Source organism: Eretmochelys imbricata, chromosome 1 (assembly GCF_965152235.1).
Source record: "Eretmochelys imbricata isolate rEreImb1 chromosome 1, rEreImb1.hap1, whole genome shotgun sequence".
Taxonomy (NCBI): domain Eukaryota; kingdom Metazoa; phylum Chordata; order Testudines; family Cheloniidae; genus Eretmochelys; species Eretmochelys imbricata.
Genome location: NC_135572.1, coordinates 127,301,235 through 127,318,110, shown reverse-complemented (window position 1 = coordinate 127,318,110; position 16,876 = coordinate 127,301,235). Strand labels below are relative to the sequence as shown.

The 16,876-nt window shown below is 41.7% G+C and overlaps 1 protein-coding gene across 2 annotated transcripts in view; it reads right to left on the bottom strand.

Annotated features, from left to right (window-relative positions):
* LOC144264053 (CD99 antigen-like) overlaps window positions 1–16,876 on the bottom strand; it is a 41,252-nt gene that overhangs the window by 18,661 nt on the left and 5,715 nt on the right. For both annotated transcript variants that reach the window (XM_077815341.1, XM_077815350.1), the window contains exons 2-3: window positions 595–633; window positions 159–203 (exon numbers count right to left, since the gene is read on the bottom strand). In XM_077815341.1, coding sequence (XP_077671467.1) covers window positions 159–203; window positions 595–633 — 84 coding nt within the window. The remainder of the gene's footprint in view (window positions 1–158; window positions 204–594; window positions 634–16,876) is intronic.

Below are 16,876 nucleotides of genomic sequence, written 5' to 3'. Positions count from 1 at the left end.
TGAGATGTGTACTTTAAAAAAAAAAAAATAGACACATTGGGATAATTTATCCCAGATATATAGCAATGTGTAACCATGACTCTTTGTCAGTAACTACACATCTAAAATCATAATAAAGCATTTACTGTAAGGTGCTTTATGTGCCAATCACTACTCACCCAACTCCGGCTTTTTGGTAGCTGAATCAGGCTTCTTTGTAGGTCCTGTTATGTCAAGGACATAGAAGTTAATACAAATTGAAATGTTTGTGATGATACTTAGAAAACAAGTTTAAATAGACTTCCTTTTAAAATAAGTGAAAGTATTAGACTAATAATTTTTCAAGTCTTCTACAGTTGTATGACTTTCCCCTAAACAGGTTGCTCCACTTTTATGTGGTCCAGGTTTTGGTACACTCTTAGACTAACTAGCACCTTATACCTTAAACTGTGCCAAAGAAGTTAACACAGCTACTCGTGGAGAAAGGTGTTACACACATTCTCTATGGATGTCAGAATATGGCCCTAAGTGTTTGTTATGTTTTAACATTAATGCTAAACACTATATGAAGAAAAATCTCAGAAGAAGGGATTTTTGCAAGAACATATTACTTACCAACGTCTAATGCATCTTCTAAGTTAAAGTCGTCTTCACCTATCAACATAAAAAAAAAAAAAAAGCCAGAAATTAGCAGCAGAATGAGGAGACACCTTTCTCACTCTGAAATATGCCATTCTGATCCTGGTCAATGTTGTCCCACATGCAGCTAGAATAGAGGGACTTTCTCAGTATCGTGGGCAGGAAGCAAAAGCAGCTTCCCCCCAAAACACTCCTTTAGAAGAGAAGGGATATGGATTATAAGGATCGTATCTGCAGACAATCTCAGTAAGGTCAGTCTTCCATGGAGTAAATGCATTCTTCCTTGTGAGGGGCAGACACCCCATCACTGGCAGAAAAAGGTTTAAAGGCAGCTTACAGAAGCTGTGCCGGAGGCAGCCAGAGAAGAGCTGAAGGGAGCAGCCCATCAGGGCCAAGCAGGCCCATTTAAAAAGGGAGCTACAGAGCAGAGGAGGGTAGTTCTCTGCTGGGAGCCCAGGGAGGAAGGACTGTGTCTCTGGAGGGCTGAGAGAACTTCCCACATCCTGGACAGAGCAGTGCTGCAGACAGACACTGGGGGAGTGGGAGACAGCTCTTGGCTGGCTACTGGGGTTTGAAGGCTGAGGCCCTGAGGCAAGGCAAAGAGGATGCTGGGGCCATGAGGAAGTGGCCAGAAAACTCGCTGCAGTAGCCACTAAGGGAAGTGGCTGAACAGTGAACGGCAGATCCCTTGGAAGGGGAAGCACAGTGTGTGGCAGGGCTAGAGGGCAGTATTGCTGAAGAGAACGCCGTGGTCCTTGGAGAGATGTGGGTCCTAGAGCAGGAGTGATGGTGGCAAGGCACCACCCAAAGAGGATGCACTACCGTACAGAGCTAAATTCCTAAGACAACCAGCAGGAGGTGCCAGAATGGTGAGTGAACCCTGTTTCATTCCCAAATGATTCACTGATGTTGAACCGGGATCTTCAGCGCTTTTTCAGCGGACCTCCAGAAAGCCACAAGCTTAGCAGGAGCATTGCTCTGCTCAATAGGAATGAACACAACTGGTCCAGCTGTGCAGAGAAAGATTCTTTACCTAGGGGTTTTAGGGCATGAAGGGGGGCTGAAACATGCATGATCATGTAAAGAATTTACAATATAAATTTCTTCATAATCTGAAATAATTATCTTCTTTGGTTCAGTTCCACTGTAATCTGCTATCTTTCTTCCTCCCATACACAAGCTATCCAGTCCAAAGGTGGTAATTTTTCAATGCATGGTCTCTCTTTAAAAATTGTATTTAAACTCCTGATTGGCACTTGAATTCAACACTACGTATTGACACCAGTATTAACACCACGGACACCTCCTCCGGCTGGAATAAATATCATTTTGAGGGAGACGGAACAGAACATTTCTACATCACATCATGATAAACACTATATCTACTACTGCTGTTCAACAGCTTCCGGCCACTTGCTTCACGTTGATTCACATTTTTGTGATACAAACTGATTTCACATCATGAATGCTGTGGTGGCAAATTTCAGTGGTTAGTGAAACTGATCAGACAGACTGAATGCTGACAGAAATCTTCCCCAAGTACAACACAAGAGCTGTGGGAAGCACCCAGAGCTCTAAAGCCCAGATATCAGTTATCTATACCTTCACTGCACCAAGCAAAAGGTAGAGGAAAAAGAAGAAGAGCAACCAAAACCCACTGCAGCAACTCAAGAAGTTGAACTGCAAAAGGAATACTTCTCATGACCCTAGGAGTCCACTGGGCTTTTACACTGACTAATTATCAGGCCGCCAGAACCAGACAGCTAGCTTGGTTCAGCGAAGTGTTTAATACTCTTAATGTAGATGCACACAAAACATTTCTTTCTGACCTGAGTCTTCTCAGGTTTAACCATCCAAGGGGTCCTTAAAGGAAAACTCTGCACTTTACTCACTACATACTTCCTTTAAACAAGGCCAGGAAAGGAGACTGAATTTGTACTATTTCTGTATCAAAACTGAATAAAAAAATTTAACTAAGAAAACAGAGGTTTTAATAAACCTTAGTATTTGATACCAGTGCTGTGGTTTATGCAACTTAGAAAATGCCAGTCTGAGATACAGAAGAATGGAAATTCACTGGTCCTCAATGACCATTGTGCTACTCCAGCACAACCAAATAGAAGAGGAATCATTAATTCTTGAGGTCATTCTGAAAATATAACTGGTTTTATGTTTGGCTCATCTTTCACAATATATTAGGTTTTTCCTGGGAAGGGGTAGGGACTGAAAGGAAAGAGCCTGATTTCCCTTCATAGTGATTCTCAGCTGAATTGTCCTCAACATAAAACACAAATATGGGAAAACCCAATAGCAAGATGCAGGGAGCCAAGTTATCTGAAAGCAACCAAGACAACAAACAAGTTCTGCCATCCAGAGGGGAGAAGTTGGGATAGTTCTTTGCTTCCGAAGAAATTCACATTCTGCGGCCAAAATTTCACTCAAACTTGCTTCATGGATGCAGGACAGTCTTAGCTGAAACTAACCAATCATGCAGGTTGGCCTCACTGATTCCTCCCCATCATTCTGGGCCTCAGATTACTGAAATGGGATGGGCATTGGGAATAGTGGTTGTTTGTAACTCTGAAATGCTCATAACTCAACAAAATGTGATGGTGGTTCTTTGAAAAGTTTACAACTGAACATTGACTTAATACAGCTTTGCAGAAGAAAAATGCATCTCCCCCCCGCCTTTTTAGTAGTTTATGTTTAACACAGTATGGTACAGTATTTGCATTTTTTTTTTTTTTTTTTGGTCTTCACTGCTGCCTAATTGCATACTTCCAGTTCCAAATGACATGTGTGGTTGACTGGTGAATTTGTAACTCTGGTGTTTGTAACTCTGGGGTTCTACTGTGGTAATGTAGCCATGGTACCACAGACAGCAGCAAGGAGCGGCATAGGCCAGCTGCCCTAGACCCTGGGAGTACGTACTTGGCACAGGCTAGCCTGTGCCACTACTCCCTGCTGCCTGTGCTATCGCAGCTATGCTATTATTTTTAGCATGCTAGCTTGATGAGAGCTGGCACGAGCATGTCTATGCAAGCTGGAAATCACACCCCTAGCTCCTAGTGCAGACATAGCCTTAGAACAGAAGGCATCTGAAAAAGACAAAAGTAGGCAATCTGAAGGGATGCAAGAAAAAAAGCTCTTAATTGTAGTTGCTCTCTGAAGAGAGCCATCGCATAGCCAAGGCAGGTACTCCAAGTCTCCACAGGGGTGAAGGGCAGAGAGAGGAGAGAATCTTCCCACAAGCCACCTTTCTTTACTCCACTCCTGAAAAATGCTGTGGGATCTTTTAAACACCCAGCTCATGGAAAAACTACTTCATAGGAGTGGGCACGCACATGAGACATATTGCCAGAATGATTCAGCTGGAACTGACACCACCTTTGAAAGGAATGCAAGATGCATCCATACCATCTTAGGAATTCAGCATAAAAGTGGATCACAAAGGCCTGAAGCTTATCCATCTTGCAAAGAGAATCTCTTCTGTACAAGATCTGCAGATAAACTGGCCTGTTTCCAATGGGCATGCAGAAAGTCAAAATAGCCAGAAAATGGGACCTAACCCAGATAAGCAAAAACTTGAAACACTTGATGTGAGGCATTAAAAGCATCACAGGGGGAACAGTTGCATTAGATCTAGGCTTTGGTGGAGTAAAGGGTGTATTTGGAGGGGAGATACCAATTGCAGAGAAAAGGACTATTCACTGATAGCACCCTGCCTCCACGATCAACTGACATTTAGCACAAGGGTGAGTATCTCAGCTGATTGCCTCTGCGGTGGTTTGCCCAAGAGGGGGGAGAAGCAGTCTAAGACAGCCAAGATCCAAAAAAGTACTGTAATTCTAAGGTTTTATTGTTGTAACTTGTAAACATCACCCACAAATAAGACTGAAGCTTCTTTCTGACTGCTGGGCATGTATGGTATGCTCTGGGTAACCACTTAAAGCAGGAAGCCTCGTTTTGTACTGACTGAAGTTACTGAGAGGCCTTCTGATACAGTCCTGTTTAAGGCCAGATTTTCAAGAGTTTAGCATCCCCAGATGTCAAACTTTTTTCAAAATGAAAATCCGGCCCCAGTGGTGAATGCAGAACTCTTTTGAAGTTCTGGCCCATGGAATGCACTGCAATAATCCAGTTCTGAGCTGAGAGGTATGAATGACTGGGATGAGGTCCAGATACTAAGGAGAAGATGGCAAACTTCTTTCCCAGGACAAATGGAGGAATAAAGGGTTATTTTATAATTGTCCATGGATAGCATTTCATGCAATTTCCTCTGAAGCAACTAGTATTGGAAACTGCAAGGGATCAAGGCAGCATCAGTCATGCCTGTCTAGGAGAGAGGCATAGTGCAGCATTAGAGCAGTTTTTGAAACTGCTGCGCTGCCTCCTCTCCATACCCACAATATACAAATCCATGAGTTGCAAGTGTTCTCAAGCATCTGAGCAGAGAGCTGGGGGGGGAGGGGAAGAAGAAAAACAAAAACAAAAACAAACAAACAAACAAACAAACAAACAAACAAACAAGACCCTAGCCCCTCTAACAGAGCAGAAGCTGCCACCCTTGACGCCCTGACTGACATAGGCTATGTCAATTGCTGGCGGTAGCTGGGAAAATGAACATAAAAATATGACATCTGAAGCACTAGGCAAAAGCTATTTCTGAGCAAACAAAGCTTTGAAGGGCTGATTAATTGAAGCCACTGAAGAGGACCAAACAGACATTCAAATGGAACTCTGTTGCTGTGACTCATGGAAGCTCCTTCACTGAACAGGGTGGGAAAGAAATGGCAGCTAGAGCCAGTAGTGGTAACTACATTCCACTGCAGAAGCTGGCATGAGACAACAGATTTAGAGGAGCTCCGGCCTTGGTCATGAGCAAGAGTACAGGCTGAGACTGAGGATTTATCATCATGCATCTCCACAGGGGGTAAAACAGCTTGTCCCAAGCAGGTTGCACAATTCCCTATAGTCATGTTTAATATCACTCCTATTCTCCTCTAGCCTTTTTTTAATTTAAGATGAATTTAGTAATTTTGTATTAAGCTACCATGGGTTCCGCTGCTGTTGCTACAGTTTCAAGCTCAACCACGTGAAAATCACCGCTGGTGTTTTTCTCAAATTTGGAGACTCCAGGACCACACAAAGTCCAAGGATAGTGACCACAAACACAATCACAAGTACAAAGTCTTATCTGTATAAAGTTACAATTACCCATACATATATAAATCCTACAAAAACCCATGCAATGACTAAGGCTGCAGTCATACACACATCCTCAAAGATATCCTAGGGTCCTGATGGACCTCTCAGCAGATGATTATTGATAGAGGGATGGTTCCTGCTGGGGTTTCCTGGGGGGAGGGGGGGACGGTCTTTGCACTTTTACATAACCAGGGACCTCTTTTATATTGTTGTTCTGATCACACCTAATGCAGATATAGGAGGGTTTCCCTTATCTGTACTTCCACACCCCATGAATACTGGAGGGCCCCATTTTTCATAGGCTGTTTCTTACTTTCACTTATTATTAGCATCTATGCACAACATGTATGCTGCAGTCACGACAGGACATTCCATGATCTTACAACCAGGTGTCCCATGATCTCGAACAATACCCTGCAGTTTGTTGCAATCTAGTTTTCTGTAACATCGGGCACATCTTTTATAGTGATCCTGTGACCTTTCTGGCATAAGGTTATTCCTAGATCACCCATTCATGCCAAGCATTCTTAAGCCTGGCCTAGTATTACTAAGCTAAAATTTTACAGGTCTCAGCCTATATGACAGGGGGTGGCCAACTTGTAGCTCCAGAGCCACATGTGGCTCTTCAGAGGTTAATGTGCGGCTCCTTGCACATGTGCCGACTGTGAAGCTGGAGCTACAGACACCAACTTTCCAGTGTGCCACGGGGTGCTCACTGCTCAACCCGCTGCTCTGCCCCAGGCCCTGCCCCCACAGCCCCCGCCCCTTCTCCCAAACGTGCTGTACCCTCCTTCCTCCCCACTACTCCTCAGAGCCTCCTGCACATGCAAAACAGCTGATCAGCCAGGCAGGAGGCATGGAAGGGAGGAGGAGGTGCTGCTGACGTATTACTGTGGCTCTTCGGCATTGTACATTGGTAAATTCTGGCTCCTTCTGAGGCTCAGGTTGGCCACCCCACTATAGGCTTTGTATTCCAGCCATGCTTTACTTATATACCTAACACACACTCATCACTCCTAAATAATTGTCAGTCTTACACTTCTATTATCCTACAATTTAAATCTATGAAATAGCATATGAATTGACCATAATGCCAACCACCACAATGATAAAGGGATGATAAAATGAATTAACTAGCTAAGTTCTATACCCCACCAATAATTCCATTTCCCCCCCCTCCTTCAGTGGACCTATAAGAAGGATGGGAATATCTGCTACCCAGCCATGAGGGACTATGGTAGATAGGTCTGCACATAAGCAATTAGTAAAAGTAACACTTCAAAAAAAATAAAATTGTGCAAAATACTTTAAAGTTTAAACCTTCAAAAAAGGAACTGCTGGGAACTGCTGTTCTGAGCTCACTGGCATTTGTTTCCAATTCTGTTATTTGCCTCCTGTCAACATACAGTGATCCAAGACTAAAAACATCTACTGCATAGCCCACATTCTGACAGTCTTTTTTTCCCCCAAAAATAGTTAATGTCACAAACAGCTAGAACTAAAAAAGAAAAACCAATTTACTAACAAGCAGTGCAGGAGAAAGTGAAAACTTTTCTATTTCTCTTAATCTATGTTCCCCTTATAACTCTGCAAAAACTGCTTTTTTTAAAGTTTTAAGCAGAGAAACTTGAATGTGATGATGACTCACTGCGGGAGAAATAGAACTTGCAGCTGCATTAGTCATCTCATTCTAGGCAGAGTTGTGGGCACCAGTCCTGATCAGGCAAAAACTGTGACAAGATGTTTACAGACATTGCCAAGCAGCAGCTTATAATTAGCTCTGCAGCAGCATACCATGAAATCTTCAGAATTGAAATCCTGTACCGTAGTTTTCAGTCTGCAACCCTCTTACAAGACTTCACCTATCAAAGCTTTGCTCATATATGAAAATCTTTAAGTTTATTTTCTATTAATTATTTGCACTGTGGTAGTAGCTAGGAGCTCCAGTCATGGACCAGGAACCTACTGTGCTAGGTAATATACAAAAAGAAGACTGACCCTACTTCAAAGAGCTTAAATTCTAAGTAGGAGACAAGGATACAGATAGACTATGAAGTGAAGATTTTCTAAATACAAAAAAAGCACCTATTTGCTGCATATTCAGTCCTGCTGGATTTAGCATGTTCACAGTCAGAAAACATTGGTAACCATGACAGTTAAGCTTCCTCTAGGACTAATAAAAAGAGAAACCTACATTTCTTTCCTATTGCTCAAGATGTATTTGACTTACCAAGGTTATTTGTTCACATACAAAAGTCTCCCAACAGGCCTTTATGCAAAAAGAATGGTTTCTAGACACCCCTTCCAAGGTAGCAATGACATTTTTAAAGTGATGGGGTACCTAAACAAGGAGCAAATAAGCAGTTGTCCATTATCACTTTTCAGTTCCTGAAGCTGAAGTTCAGAACAGACCATTCCTTCCACTGAACAGAAGTGAAAATGTACACAGGATCCTTTGACAGAAGTGAACATCTATTCAAGAGGCCACCTTTCTCCCACACATACCTTAGTTTGAATTTTATGTTTCCACATGTGTCTGTGGAGCATGCTGGAACTCAGAGGATGTATCACAAATTATGTTGATCTGCGTTAATATCCATTCAAGACTGGATAGAGAAATTAGGAATTGTGGCACATTTTGTAACAAGAGAAACCTATTCACTGAGAGCTTGCATCACAAACAAAACAAGCTCTGGTGCTGATAATGTGGATGGCTTGACAGGAGCATTTAGTTTAGGAAGAAAGAGTTAGGGGTAGCGTACTTTGAATCACCAGATGAACATCTGACTAGACTACACAAGAGTAGGGTAAACAGGAGGTTACAGAATCTGGCACAAGGAGCTCAGCGTTTAGTAAGGCTAATGACAGCTGTTATCCAGAAACCAAAACCAGTCCAGCTGCACAGCAACAATAAATCTGGGAGCCGCCTCTGAAGCCATTCAGTTGGGTTGGGTAGATTAAGGCCCAAGATCCAGTGTCCAACCTTCAAATCACTACCCACATGCCAGAACTAAGTTCCACAAGGTTAGGGTCAGTAAGGACATAGGTTCAGAAATGAGGTGACTATTTTCCCCTAGGAGCCTCAGTATGGTCTCGGAGCACACAGATAGCATAGGGCTAAATGTTTGCCATGTTTGTTTCTGGGAAAGTTATTCCCCCCAGAGGTGAGCTTACCACACTTGAGAGTTCTCTCTCCCCCCCACCCATCCCCTGCTTGCCCGCCCTTGCTGGGAGCCGATCAAAAAAAAAAAAAAAAAAAAAAAATAGAAGAAGCAACAAGCAACAAGCTACAAGCCAAAAACTAACCAACAAGCAACTCACAAGCCAATAACAAGCACAATTTCTGTTGTTTTTTTTTCATGGGTTTGGCATGTCTGGTGTGTATGGGGGTGGGGTGAGGGAGGAGAGACAGAGTATGTATTGGGGAGTGAGTGTGTCAACATGCTGTCTCCTAAATTCAGACAGCAGCGGAAGCAGTCAGTCCTGAGGCAGTGGGAGGGAGACACCCCTGGCATCAGCCCCCACCTCCCGCCATGGCTCTTCCCAGCAGTCAGTCTCTCACTCACACCTCACCTCACGCCCCCCACCCCTGCCTGCCTGCCTCTGTGTTCGGAGTGTGGGACAGAGCAGCATTAAATGTTAGTGATTTGCTGTTTGTTGCCCAGGGCAGAGTTGCACACTCAGCTGTCAGAGCAAAGCTTTGAAAGGGGAGGGGCACATGCCCGCAGAGTTCAAAACAGTGATATAGCGAACAGATATAACAAACAGCAGTATCTACACTGACACTGTGTCATTTTAATTTTGCCGCAGAAAGCTTTAGGACTCTTGTCGAGGTGGTTTTATTGTGTTGTTGAAACTGAAGAGTTTGGTCGCCAAAAGCGGTATTGCAGTGCGTACACCTCCACATTTTGTCCCCAAAAGCTGCCTTTTAGCGACAAAACTCTGCAGTGTAGAAAAGGCCTAAATTTAATCTAAGGTTAAGTCAGCTTACTATTATAGAACAAAAACAAATACTTTCACCTCCACAACAAATGTAATATTCAGCTTTCCTTTAAAAAGCTGAATGTTGTCATTCACCCCTCCTCCCGCAAGAAAAAGTTAGCTTTACATTTGGAAAGTGGTTCACATTCGGGTACTGGCTACAGCTGATGTACAGGGAATGATCCCCAATTTCTGCAGGGAAGAGTTAAATATCGTGGAAAGATTTTTTTCGGTAAACATTTTCTCAGTGAAAAAATTGTAAGACTTACTTTGTGCTAATACAATTTAGGAGATCCAAGAAGTTACCACATGTTACCAATAAGAAGGAAAATACTAGCAACAATGATAAGTCCTCAAAACCAAGTGATTTTATAATGCATCCAAGTCACAGAATTTGGAAGTCTTTTCCTCAAAGCAAGAGACTTTCAAATTTAGAGCTCTTTGGAAATCCTTTTATATTGGTTTTGTATCATTTATAAACACATTCAAAAACCTCAGGGTATTCAGCACCCAAATTCCAATGAAATTAAATGGGAATTGGGCATCTGAATTAGATCCTTTGAAAATCCTTAGTATCCTTTGAAAATTCCACCCCTGGCATTTGAAAATCCAGCTATTGAAAGTTTATAATAAGCCTCGTTCATTTTCCATGACCAAAAGACATACAAACAAACCTTCATAGTATTTATATCATCTACAGCACACAGCTTCCAAGTTTAACTTGTCCAAGGGCTGGTATTTTAAACTTTCACAAACCTAACAAAGACTTGTGATCAACAGCGAACAGGACTTGCTACAATCAGCTTTCCTTGACCGGTGATACACTTACCTGAAAGTTCTTATTCCTCCACACATTCCACCACCAAAGAAGAAACTGTCAATGTCAATTCATTGTTCATTCTGCCCTTTCCAAAGCTAAATTATCCGTAGCCTCCTTTATTATGCTACTCATTGACAATTTCCAGGTTTAAAGGCAACAAGAACGTTGTCAGTTATAGCAATACTCTTTTCCATTTCTGTTTAGGAAAATTATACAAATATCTGAAACTACAGAGCTTCCAGGACCATTGCACATTCCTCAAGGAATGTTAATGTTCTGTATTCCTCATGTGGGGATCACAAGCAGACAACATTATTCCCATGAGATTTTCATGGAAACAGAGTACGTGTCTCAACCCAGGACAGAGAAGTTTAGTGGCAAGTTTCAGTGTTCTCACAAGTACTTCATGCGTACCTGGCCCTATGCATATCAGGCCTCAGCAGTTCTCACATAACTGTGGTAAAAGACTAAATGTTAAAGCTACTCGTAAGAATTCTACAGCTTGACAAATTGTGACAATTAAAAACGAAATTAACAGATAAACAGTTTCAAAATCAACTAGAAATTCAGGTTCATTAAAAGAAGAATGTTTGGCCCAAGCAGGCAGTTACCTTCCTGACACCATACAACAGAATGAGATTATCAAAACCTGTTTCAGATAGGAAAATAAAACTCACACTGAGTGGTTTATGACAGTTTTTCTTCACTAGAGAGCTAACTACTGGCATGGTCTATCATTCCACTAAAGAATATTTTATACTCATGTACGCTTCAGTGTCTTTCCCATGTTTGCTAGAGAGAGGGAACAGAATATCATATGTTTTAAAGACCAGGTGGTAAAAAGTCGTAAGTCATGACTTAATGTAAATCATGGTTTATGACAAAGGACAGCTCTCAGATCCTGATAGTTTAATTTCAATATTCATAAAGGTTTTATCTATGTAGCTATGAAGGTGAAGGTCTTAGGTGGCAGGTTAGTGGATTAGTAAACACACATCCCACCCCAAATAAAGTGATTGCAGCATTTTAACAGTTACTAGGGAACTGCACCTTGAGTGCTGGCTCTTGCCCAGAAATTATAGCAATTATGTGTTTAAATCTTCCATCCTTATCGCTGAAAGCCACTTCTGATTTCTCCAGGAGCACCCATCCCACACTCTGAATACTATTCCACCACAACAATCAAAAGTTACAATGAACTACTAAAATATACAGCATGTCACTAATACAATCCTAACTCATTCCCACTCCATTATACCACAATTAATAAGTTGACAATCTGTGATGTTGCACTCCATATGTTTTATGGAAATATGCTTAGGAGTGTAAATATGATGTAACTGGAATATGCTTTATGCAAAAGGTCTCTTGTAACGTATCGTAACAAAGATTATAACCTACTGAATATATTCCTCCTATCTGAATGTATGTATCATTCTTGTATGTGAAGCTAGAAATATAGACAGGTTTCAGAGTAGCAGCTGTGTTAGTCTGTATCTGCAAAAGAAAAGGAGGACTTGTGGCACGTTAGAGACTAACAAATGAAGGGAGCTGTAGCTCACGAAAGCTTATGCTCAAATAAATTTATTAGTCTCTAAGGTGCCACAAGTCCTCCTTTTTTTAGAAATATAAAGTATAACTCTGGGGTCCTATTGTAATTATGTGAAGTGTGGGCCGCTGATGGTGGTTTAGAATCTTGATGGCTCCCATTTACTAGCACAATTGGTTGTAAATGGCTGTTTACATGCAAGCCTTCCCATGTTCCTGTAAGCCAGCCCAGGAAGAATGGAGGCTGGGGATCTCACAGGACATGTGACCATGTCACATTATGCTGAAATCCATATTAAATCTGGTACTTTCCATTCTGAAGGAGGGGTGGGGACCCAGAGAGACAAAAGATTCCCGTCTTGGGCCAAACCTATAAAAGGGGGCTGCCAGTCATGAGAAATCCCCTAGTTACCACCTGAGCTGGAACCAACAAGGACTGTACCAGGGGAAAGGATTGGGCCCACACTAGGAAGGAGTCTAGCCTGTGGAAGAGGCTTATTGAAACATCTGAGGGTGAGATTTTACTTGTAAACATTTTCTTAACTTATTAGGCTTAGACTTACATGTTTTTGCTTTATTTTGCTTGGTGACTTACTTTGTTCTGTCTATTACTTGAAACCACTTAAATCTTTCTTTTTATACTAATAGAATCATTTTTGTTAATTAGTAAACCCAGAATAAGTGATTAATACCTGGGGGAGGAAACAGCTGTGCATATCTCTCTACAAGTGTCATAGAGGGTGGACAATTTACGAGTTTACCCTGTATAAGCTTTAAACAGGGTAAAACGGATTTAAGGGTTTGGATCCCATTGGGAACTGGGTGTCTGGCTGCTGGAGATAGGTGACCTGGTGAGAAGTTTTTGGTTAAAGTCTGCAGCTTTAGGGGCGTGGACCAGACACGCGTTTGTGTTGCAGCAGGCTAGCGTGTCTGGTTCAACAAGGCAGGGTTCTGGAGTCCCAAGCTGTCAGGACAAACGGGCTCAGAGGTAATTCCAGCACATCAGGTAACAATCCCAAGGGGATCTCTGTGACCAAACCCGTCACATAATCCATCCCGCAGTCTCTTCCTCTGACTCCTCCAATAGGTTCAGTGTGGCCAGATGCTTACATGTACCCAGAAACCCAATGATGCTTACACCTGTATGGAGTCACTCAACTTCTACGTTCAAAGATCAATTTGCATGATTTCGTTGCAAGTGTAGCGGTTACACTATACAGTGCGATACAGCCTGCAGCCACCGGGGGATTCATTATGGCCCTGAAAATGCCCTAGCCCCCCTGTAAAATATGGAATACATATTGATCAAGGCAACATGATGAGATTTCAAGCCTCAACTCCTACCACAAATTTCACCACTGTTGGCTGCAGACATGGGACATTCAAAAGGGCTTGGTGCAGTCCCTTACGTGCCTGGTCACAGCCACATGAGTGGAAGGGAAGTGGAAGACGGAGATGGTAGCAAGAGGAAGCCAGGGATTTGCTGCAGAAAGTGGTTGTAGGATGCAGTGGGGATTCCCAGGTGCCTTGTGGGAAAGGCAGGGAGATAGATGGAATGAAGGATGGTTGCAGTGGGGAGAAGGCTGCTGCAGGGGAGAGGGATAGTGGCCTACTGTATATGTGGGAAGGGAAACCATGGTGCAGAATTGCTGTGGGGAGGGAATCATGGAGTGGTTTGCTTCAACCGGTGACTGTTATGTATGTGTGGGAGTTACCAGAGAGGATGCTGGAAGAGTGACTGGGATGCAGGATTGTTGCACAGGATTTGGAGATGTGGGTGACAGTGTTGCGTTGGGGTTGGGCAGTGAGACTGCATAGCAGTGGGGGTTGGTGGAAGAGGGAGAATGCAGATGAGTGGTGTTAGGAGGAAAGGATATATAATACTGAAGGAGTGTAATGGAAAAGAGGAATGAACAAAAGAAAAACAAGTATCTGATAAAGGAAAAAACAAAACCAAGAAAACTGAGAAGGGGGGTCTGAAGAAAGACTCTGCTCCACCAGCTTCCAAGAGCCTTTTGCACAAGATTCCCAGAACCCTTTACCAAAGCCCTACTCTGCTACTCACCTCTTAAGCATGCTATCCCTCCTGTCCCCAAATGTAGGTTGCCGCAAATGTGGGACAGGGATTAGGAAGACAAAATAAGGGTTATCTGGCACTTCCATTCCTTCTACTTGTTTTGTGCACGAGGCACCACAGATTGAAAGAAGAAAAGGAGTACTAGTGGCACCTTAGAGACTAACCAATTTATTTGAGCATAAGCTTTCGTGAGCTACAGCTCACTTCATCGGATGCATTCAGTGGAAAATTTGAGGAGATTTATATACACACAGAACATGAAAAAATGGGTGTTATCATACACACAGTAAGGAGAGTGATCACTCAAGATGAGCTATTCCCGAGCGGGAGGGGGGGGGGCGGGGGGGCGGAGAGAAAACCTTTTGTAGTGATAATCAAGGTGGGCCATTTCCAGCAGCTAACAGCGAGGAGCAGTTGGGGCTGGGGGGGGGGGGGGGGGAGAGAATAAACATGGGGAAATAGTTTTACTTTGTGTAAGGACACATCCACTCCCAGTCTCTATTCAAGAGAAAGTTAATTGTATCCAGTTTGCAAATTAATTCCAATTCAGCAGTCTCTCCTTGGAGTCTGTTTTTGAAGTCTTTTTGTTCTAATATTGTGACCTTTAGGTCTGAAATCGAGTGACCAGAGAGATTGAAGTGTTCTCCGACTGGTTTATGAATGTTATAATTCTTGACATTGAGATTGAAAGAGTAATTCTTTGGAGTGAGCATCTTTAAGATTAAACTCTACTAACAACTGTATCATTAACACCAAGCCTATTAGATACTCTGTTTTAAAACTGCAGACCCAGCATTAGGTAGAGAATTTTGTATTAAATAAATAGAAATTAAACTGTGGGGATACAAAAGTTGTGAAACAATTCACTAGTTTTGAGCAAAAATTAAATAAAGAAAAATGTGAAATGAATGTCTGTGGTCTAGTTTAAAATTAAAATAAAAAGGACCAGTGTGAGTGAGAAGAGAACATAACTAAAATGTCAACAGATCAGATCCAGACAACGTAAGCTCCGGAGTTTACAAACAGCTTTTGTTTAATAAAAATACCAACTTGGAACCTTTTATTCAGACTCAAACAACTAAGATTTGCAGACAACAAAAAAGGCAATGGATATCCTGTGTGAAGGGACAAAAGCAAAAAAAAAACAACAACCACCCCAAACTTATTTTTACCTAGACCAAAATTCTGTTATTCAAAAGAAAAGACCTGGGATTAAAAGATTTCTTGTGAACAGATCTTGCGGATGAAGTATTCTCACCCTCCATCCTGCACAAAGCTGAAAGTTATACAGTAGAACCTCAGAGTTACAAACAACTTCCATTCCCGAGATGTTTGTAACTCTGAAATGTTTGTAGCTCTGAACAAAATGTTATAGTGATTCTTTCAAAAGTTTACAACTGAACATTGACTTAATTCAGCTTTGAAACTTTACTATGCAGAAGAAAAATGCTGGTTTCCCTTTATTTTTTTTTTTTTAGTAGTTTACATTTAACAGTACTGTACTGAATTTGCCTTTTTCTTTTTTTTAAATTTAGTCTCTGCTGCTGCCTGATTGCGTACTTCCAGTTCAAAATGAGGTATGTAGTTGACTGATCAGTTCATAACTCTGGTGTTCGTAATTGAGGTTCTACTGTACACAATAAGTATACATTTGAGGTCGGGTGAGGAATATCTATAAAACTGCTGGCAGAGATCCAAGAAGAAAGACTATTAAGTCAGTCAAAATGTGAGAAGAATAGAGACCAGTAACATGTGGAGTGAATTACCAGTTTAGTTACTATTGACTTGTCTTTTAACAAGTACAGTTAAAGACGTTTCTTTATAAAAAGTGTCCATTTGACATTTTGTACATTGATGATAGAAACCTACTTAGGGGAAGGGAATTAAGACTGGATATTTGAGGAGTGCTAATGTACATATGATTTGTCACACTTCTAAATCCTTCATGTTTTCTGTTGAGACTGTGGCTTAAAAGTTGCATTTATGTTTCCTTTCTCTCATAATAAAAAGTTGGATTTTTATTTCATTTGATGCACTTTAAGCTGTCTTGTCCCAAAATATTTGGTGGAGTTCTTTATTTAGCTCACATCTCAAATGCAAACAAATTTTATTGGCATGACATACTGTTCATTTGTCAAACTACTGAATAAACTACTTAAGCCAGAAGCAATTAAACTACCAAGTAAGAGACTATTACAGGGAATCTGCTTCATGACTTGGTGACAAGCTTTGTATGAAACCTTAGAAATCCTTTTTTATGGGCTGTGTTTTCAGTGTTGTGTGTAGAGAAATAGCAACTTGTTTAATAGAAGCTGTTTAACTCGTTCCCGTACACTGCACTAATGCAATACCCAACCTTGAAAAATGTATTTCCATGGCAAGTAAGAAACTCTCTAGCAAAACATGTGCGTATAGGTATCACACACACTTAGTCACCAGCTTCTACATAATTTCTGCTTTCATTAGCAGTCTCCTTATGATTGCAAAGAACCTTCCAAATGTTAACTGTTGTGGTGCTGTCTGAGTCTGCAGACAGAAGACTTCAATGCTGCTGCTACTACTTACTCCTTTCCCAACAAGTAGCCCTGGGATTTCAAATTTATCAAACACTAGTCAAAGATTCA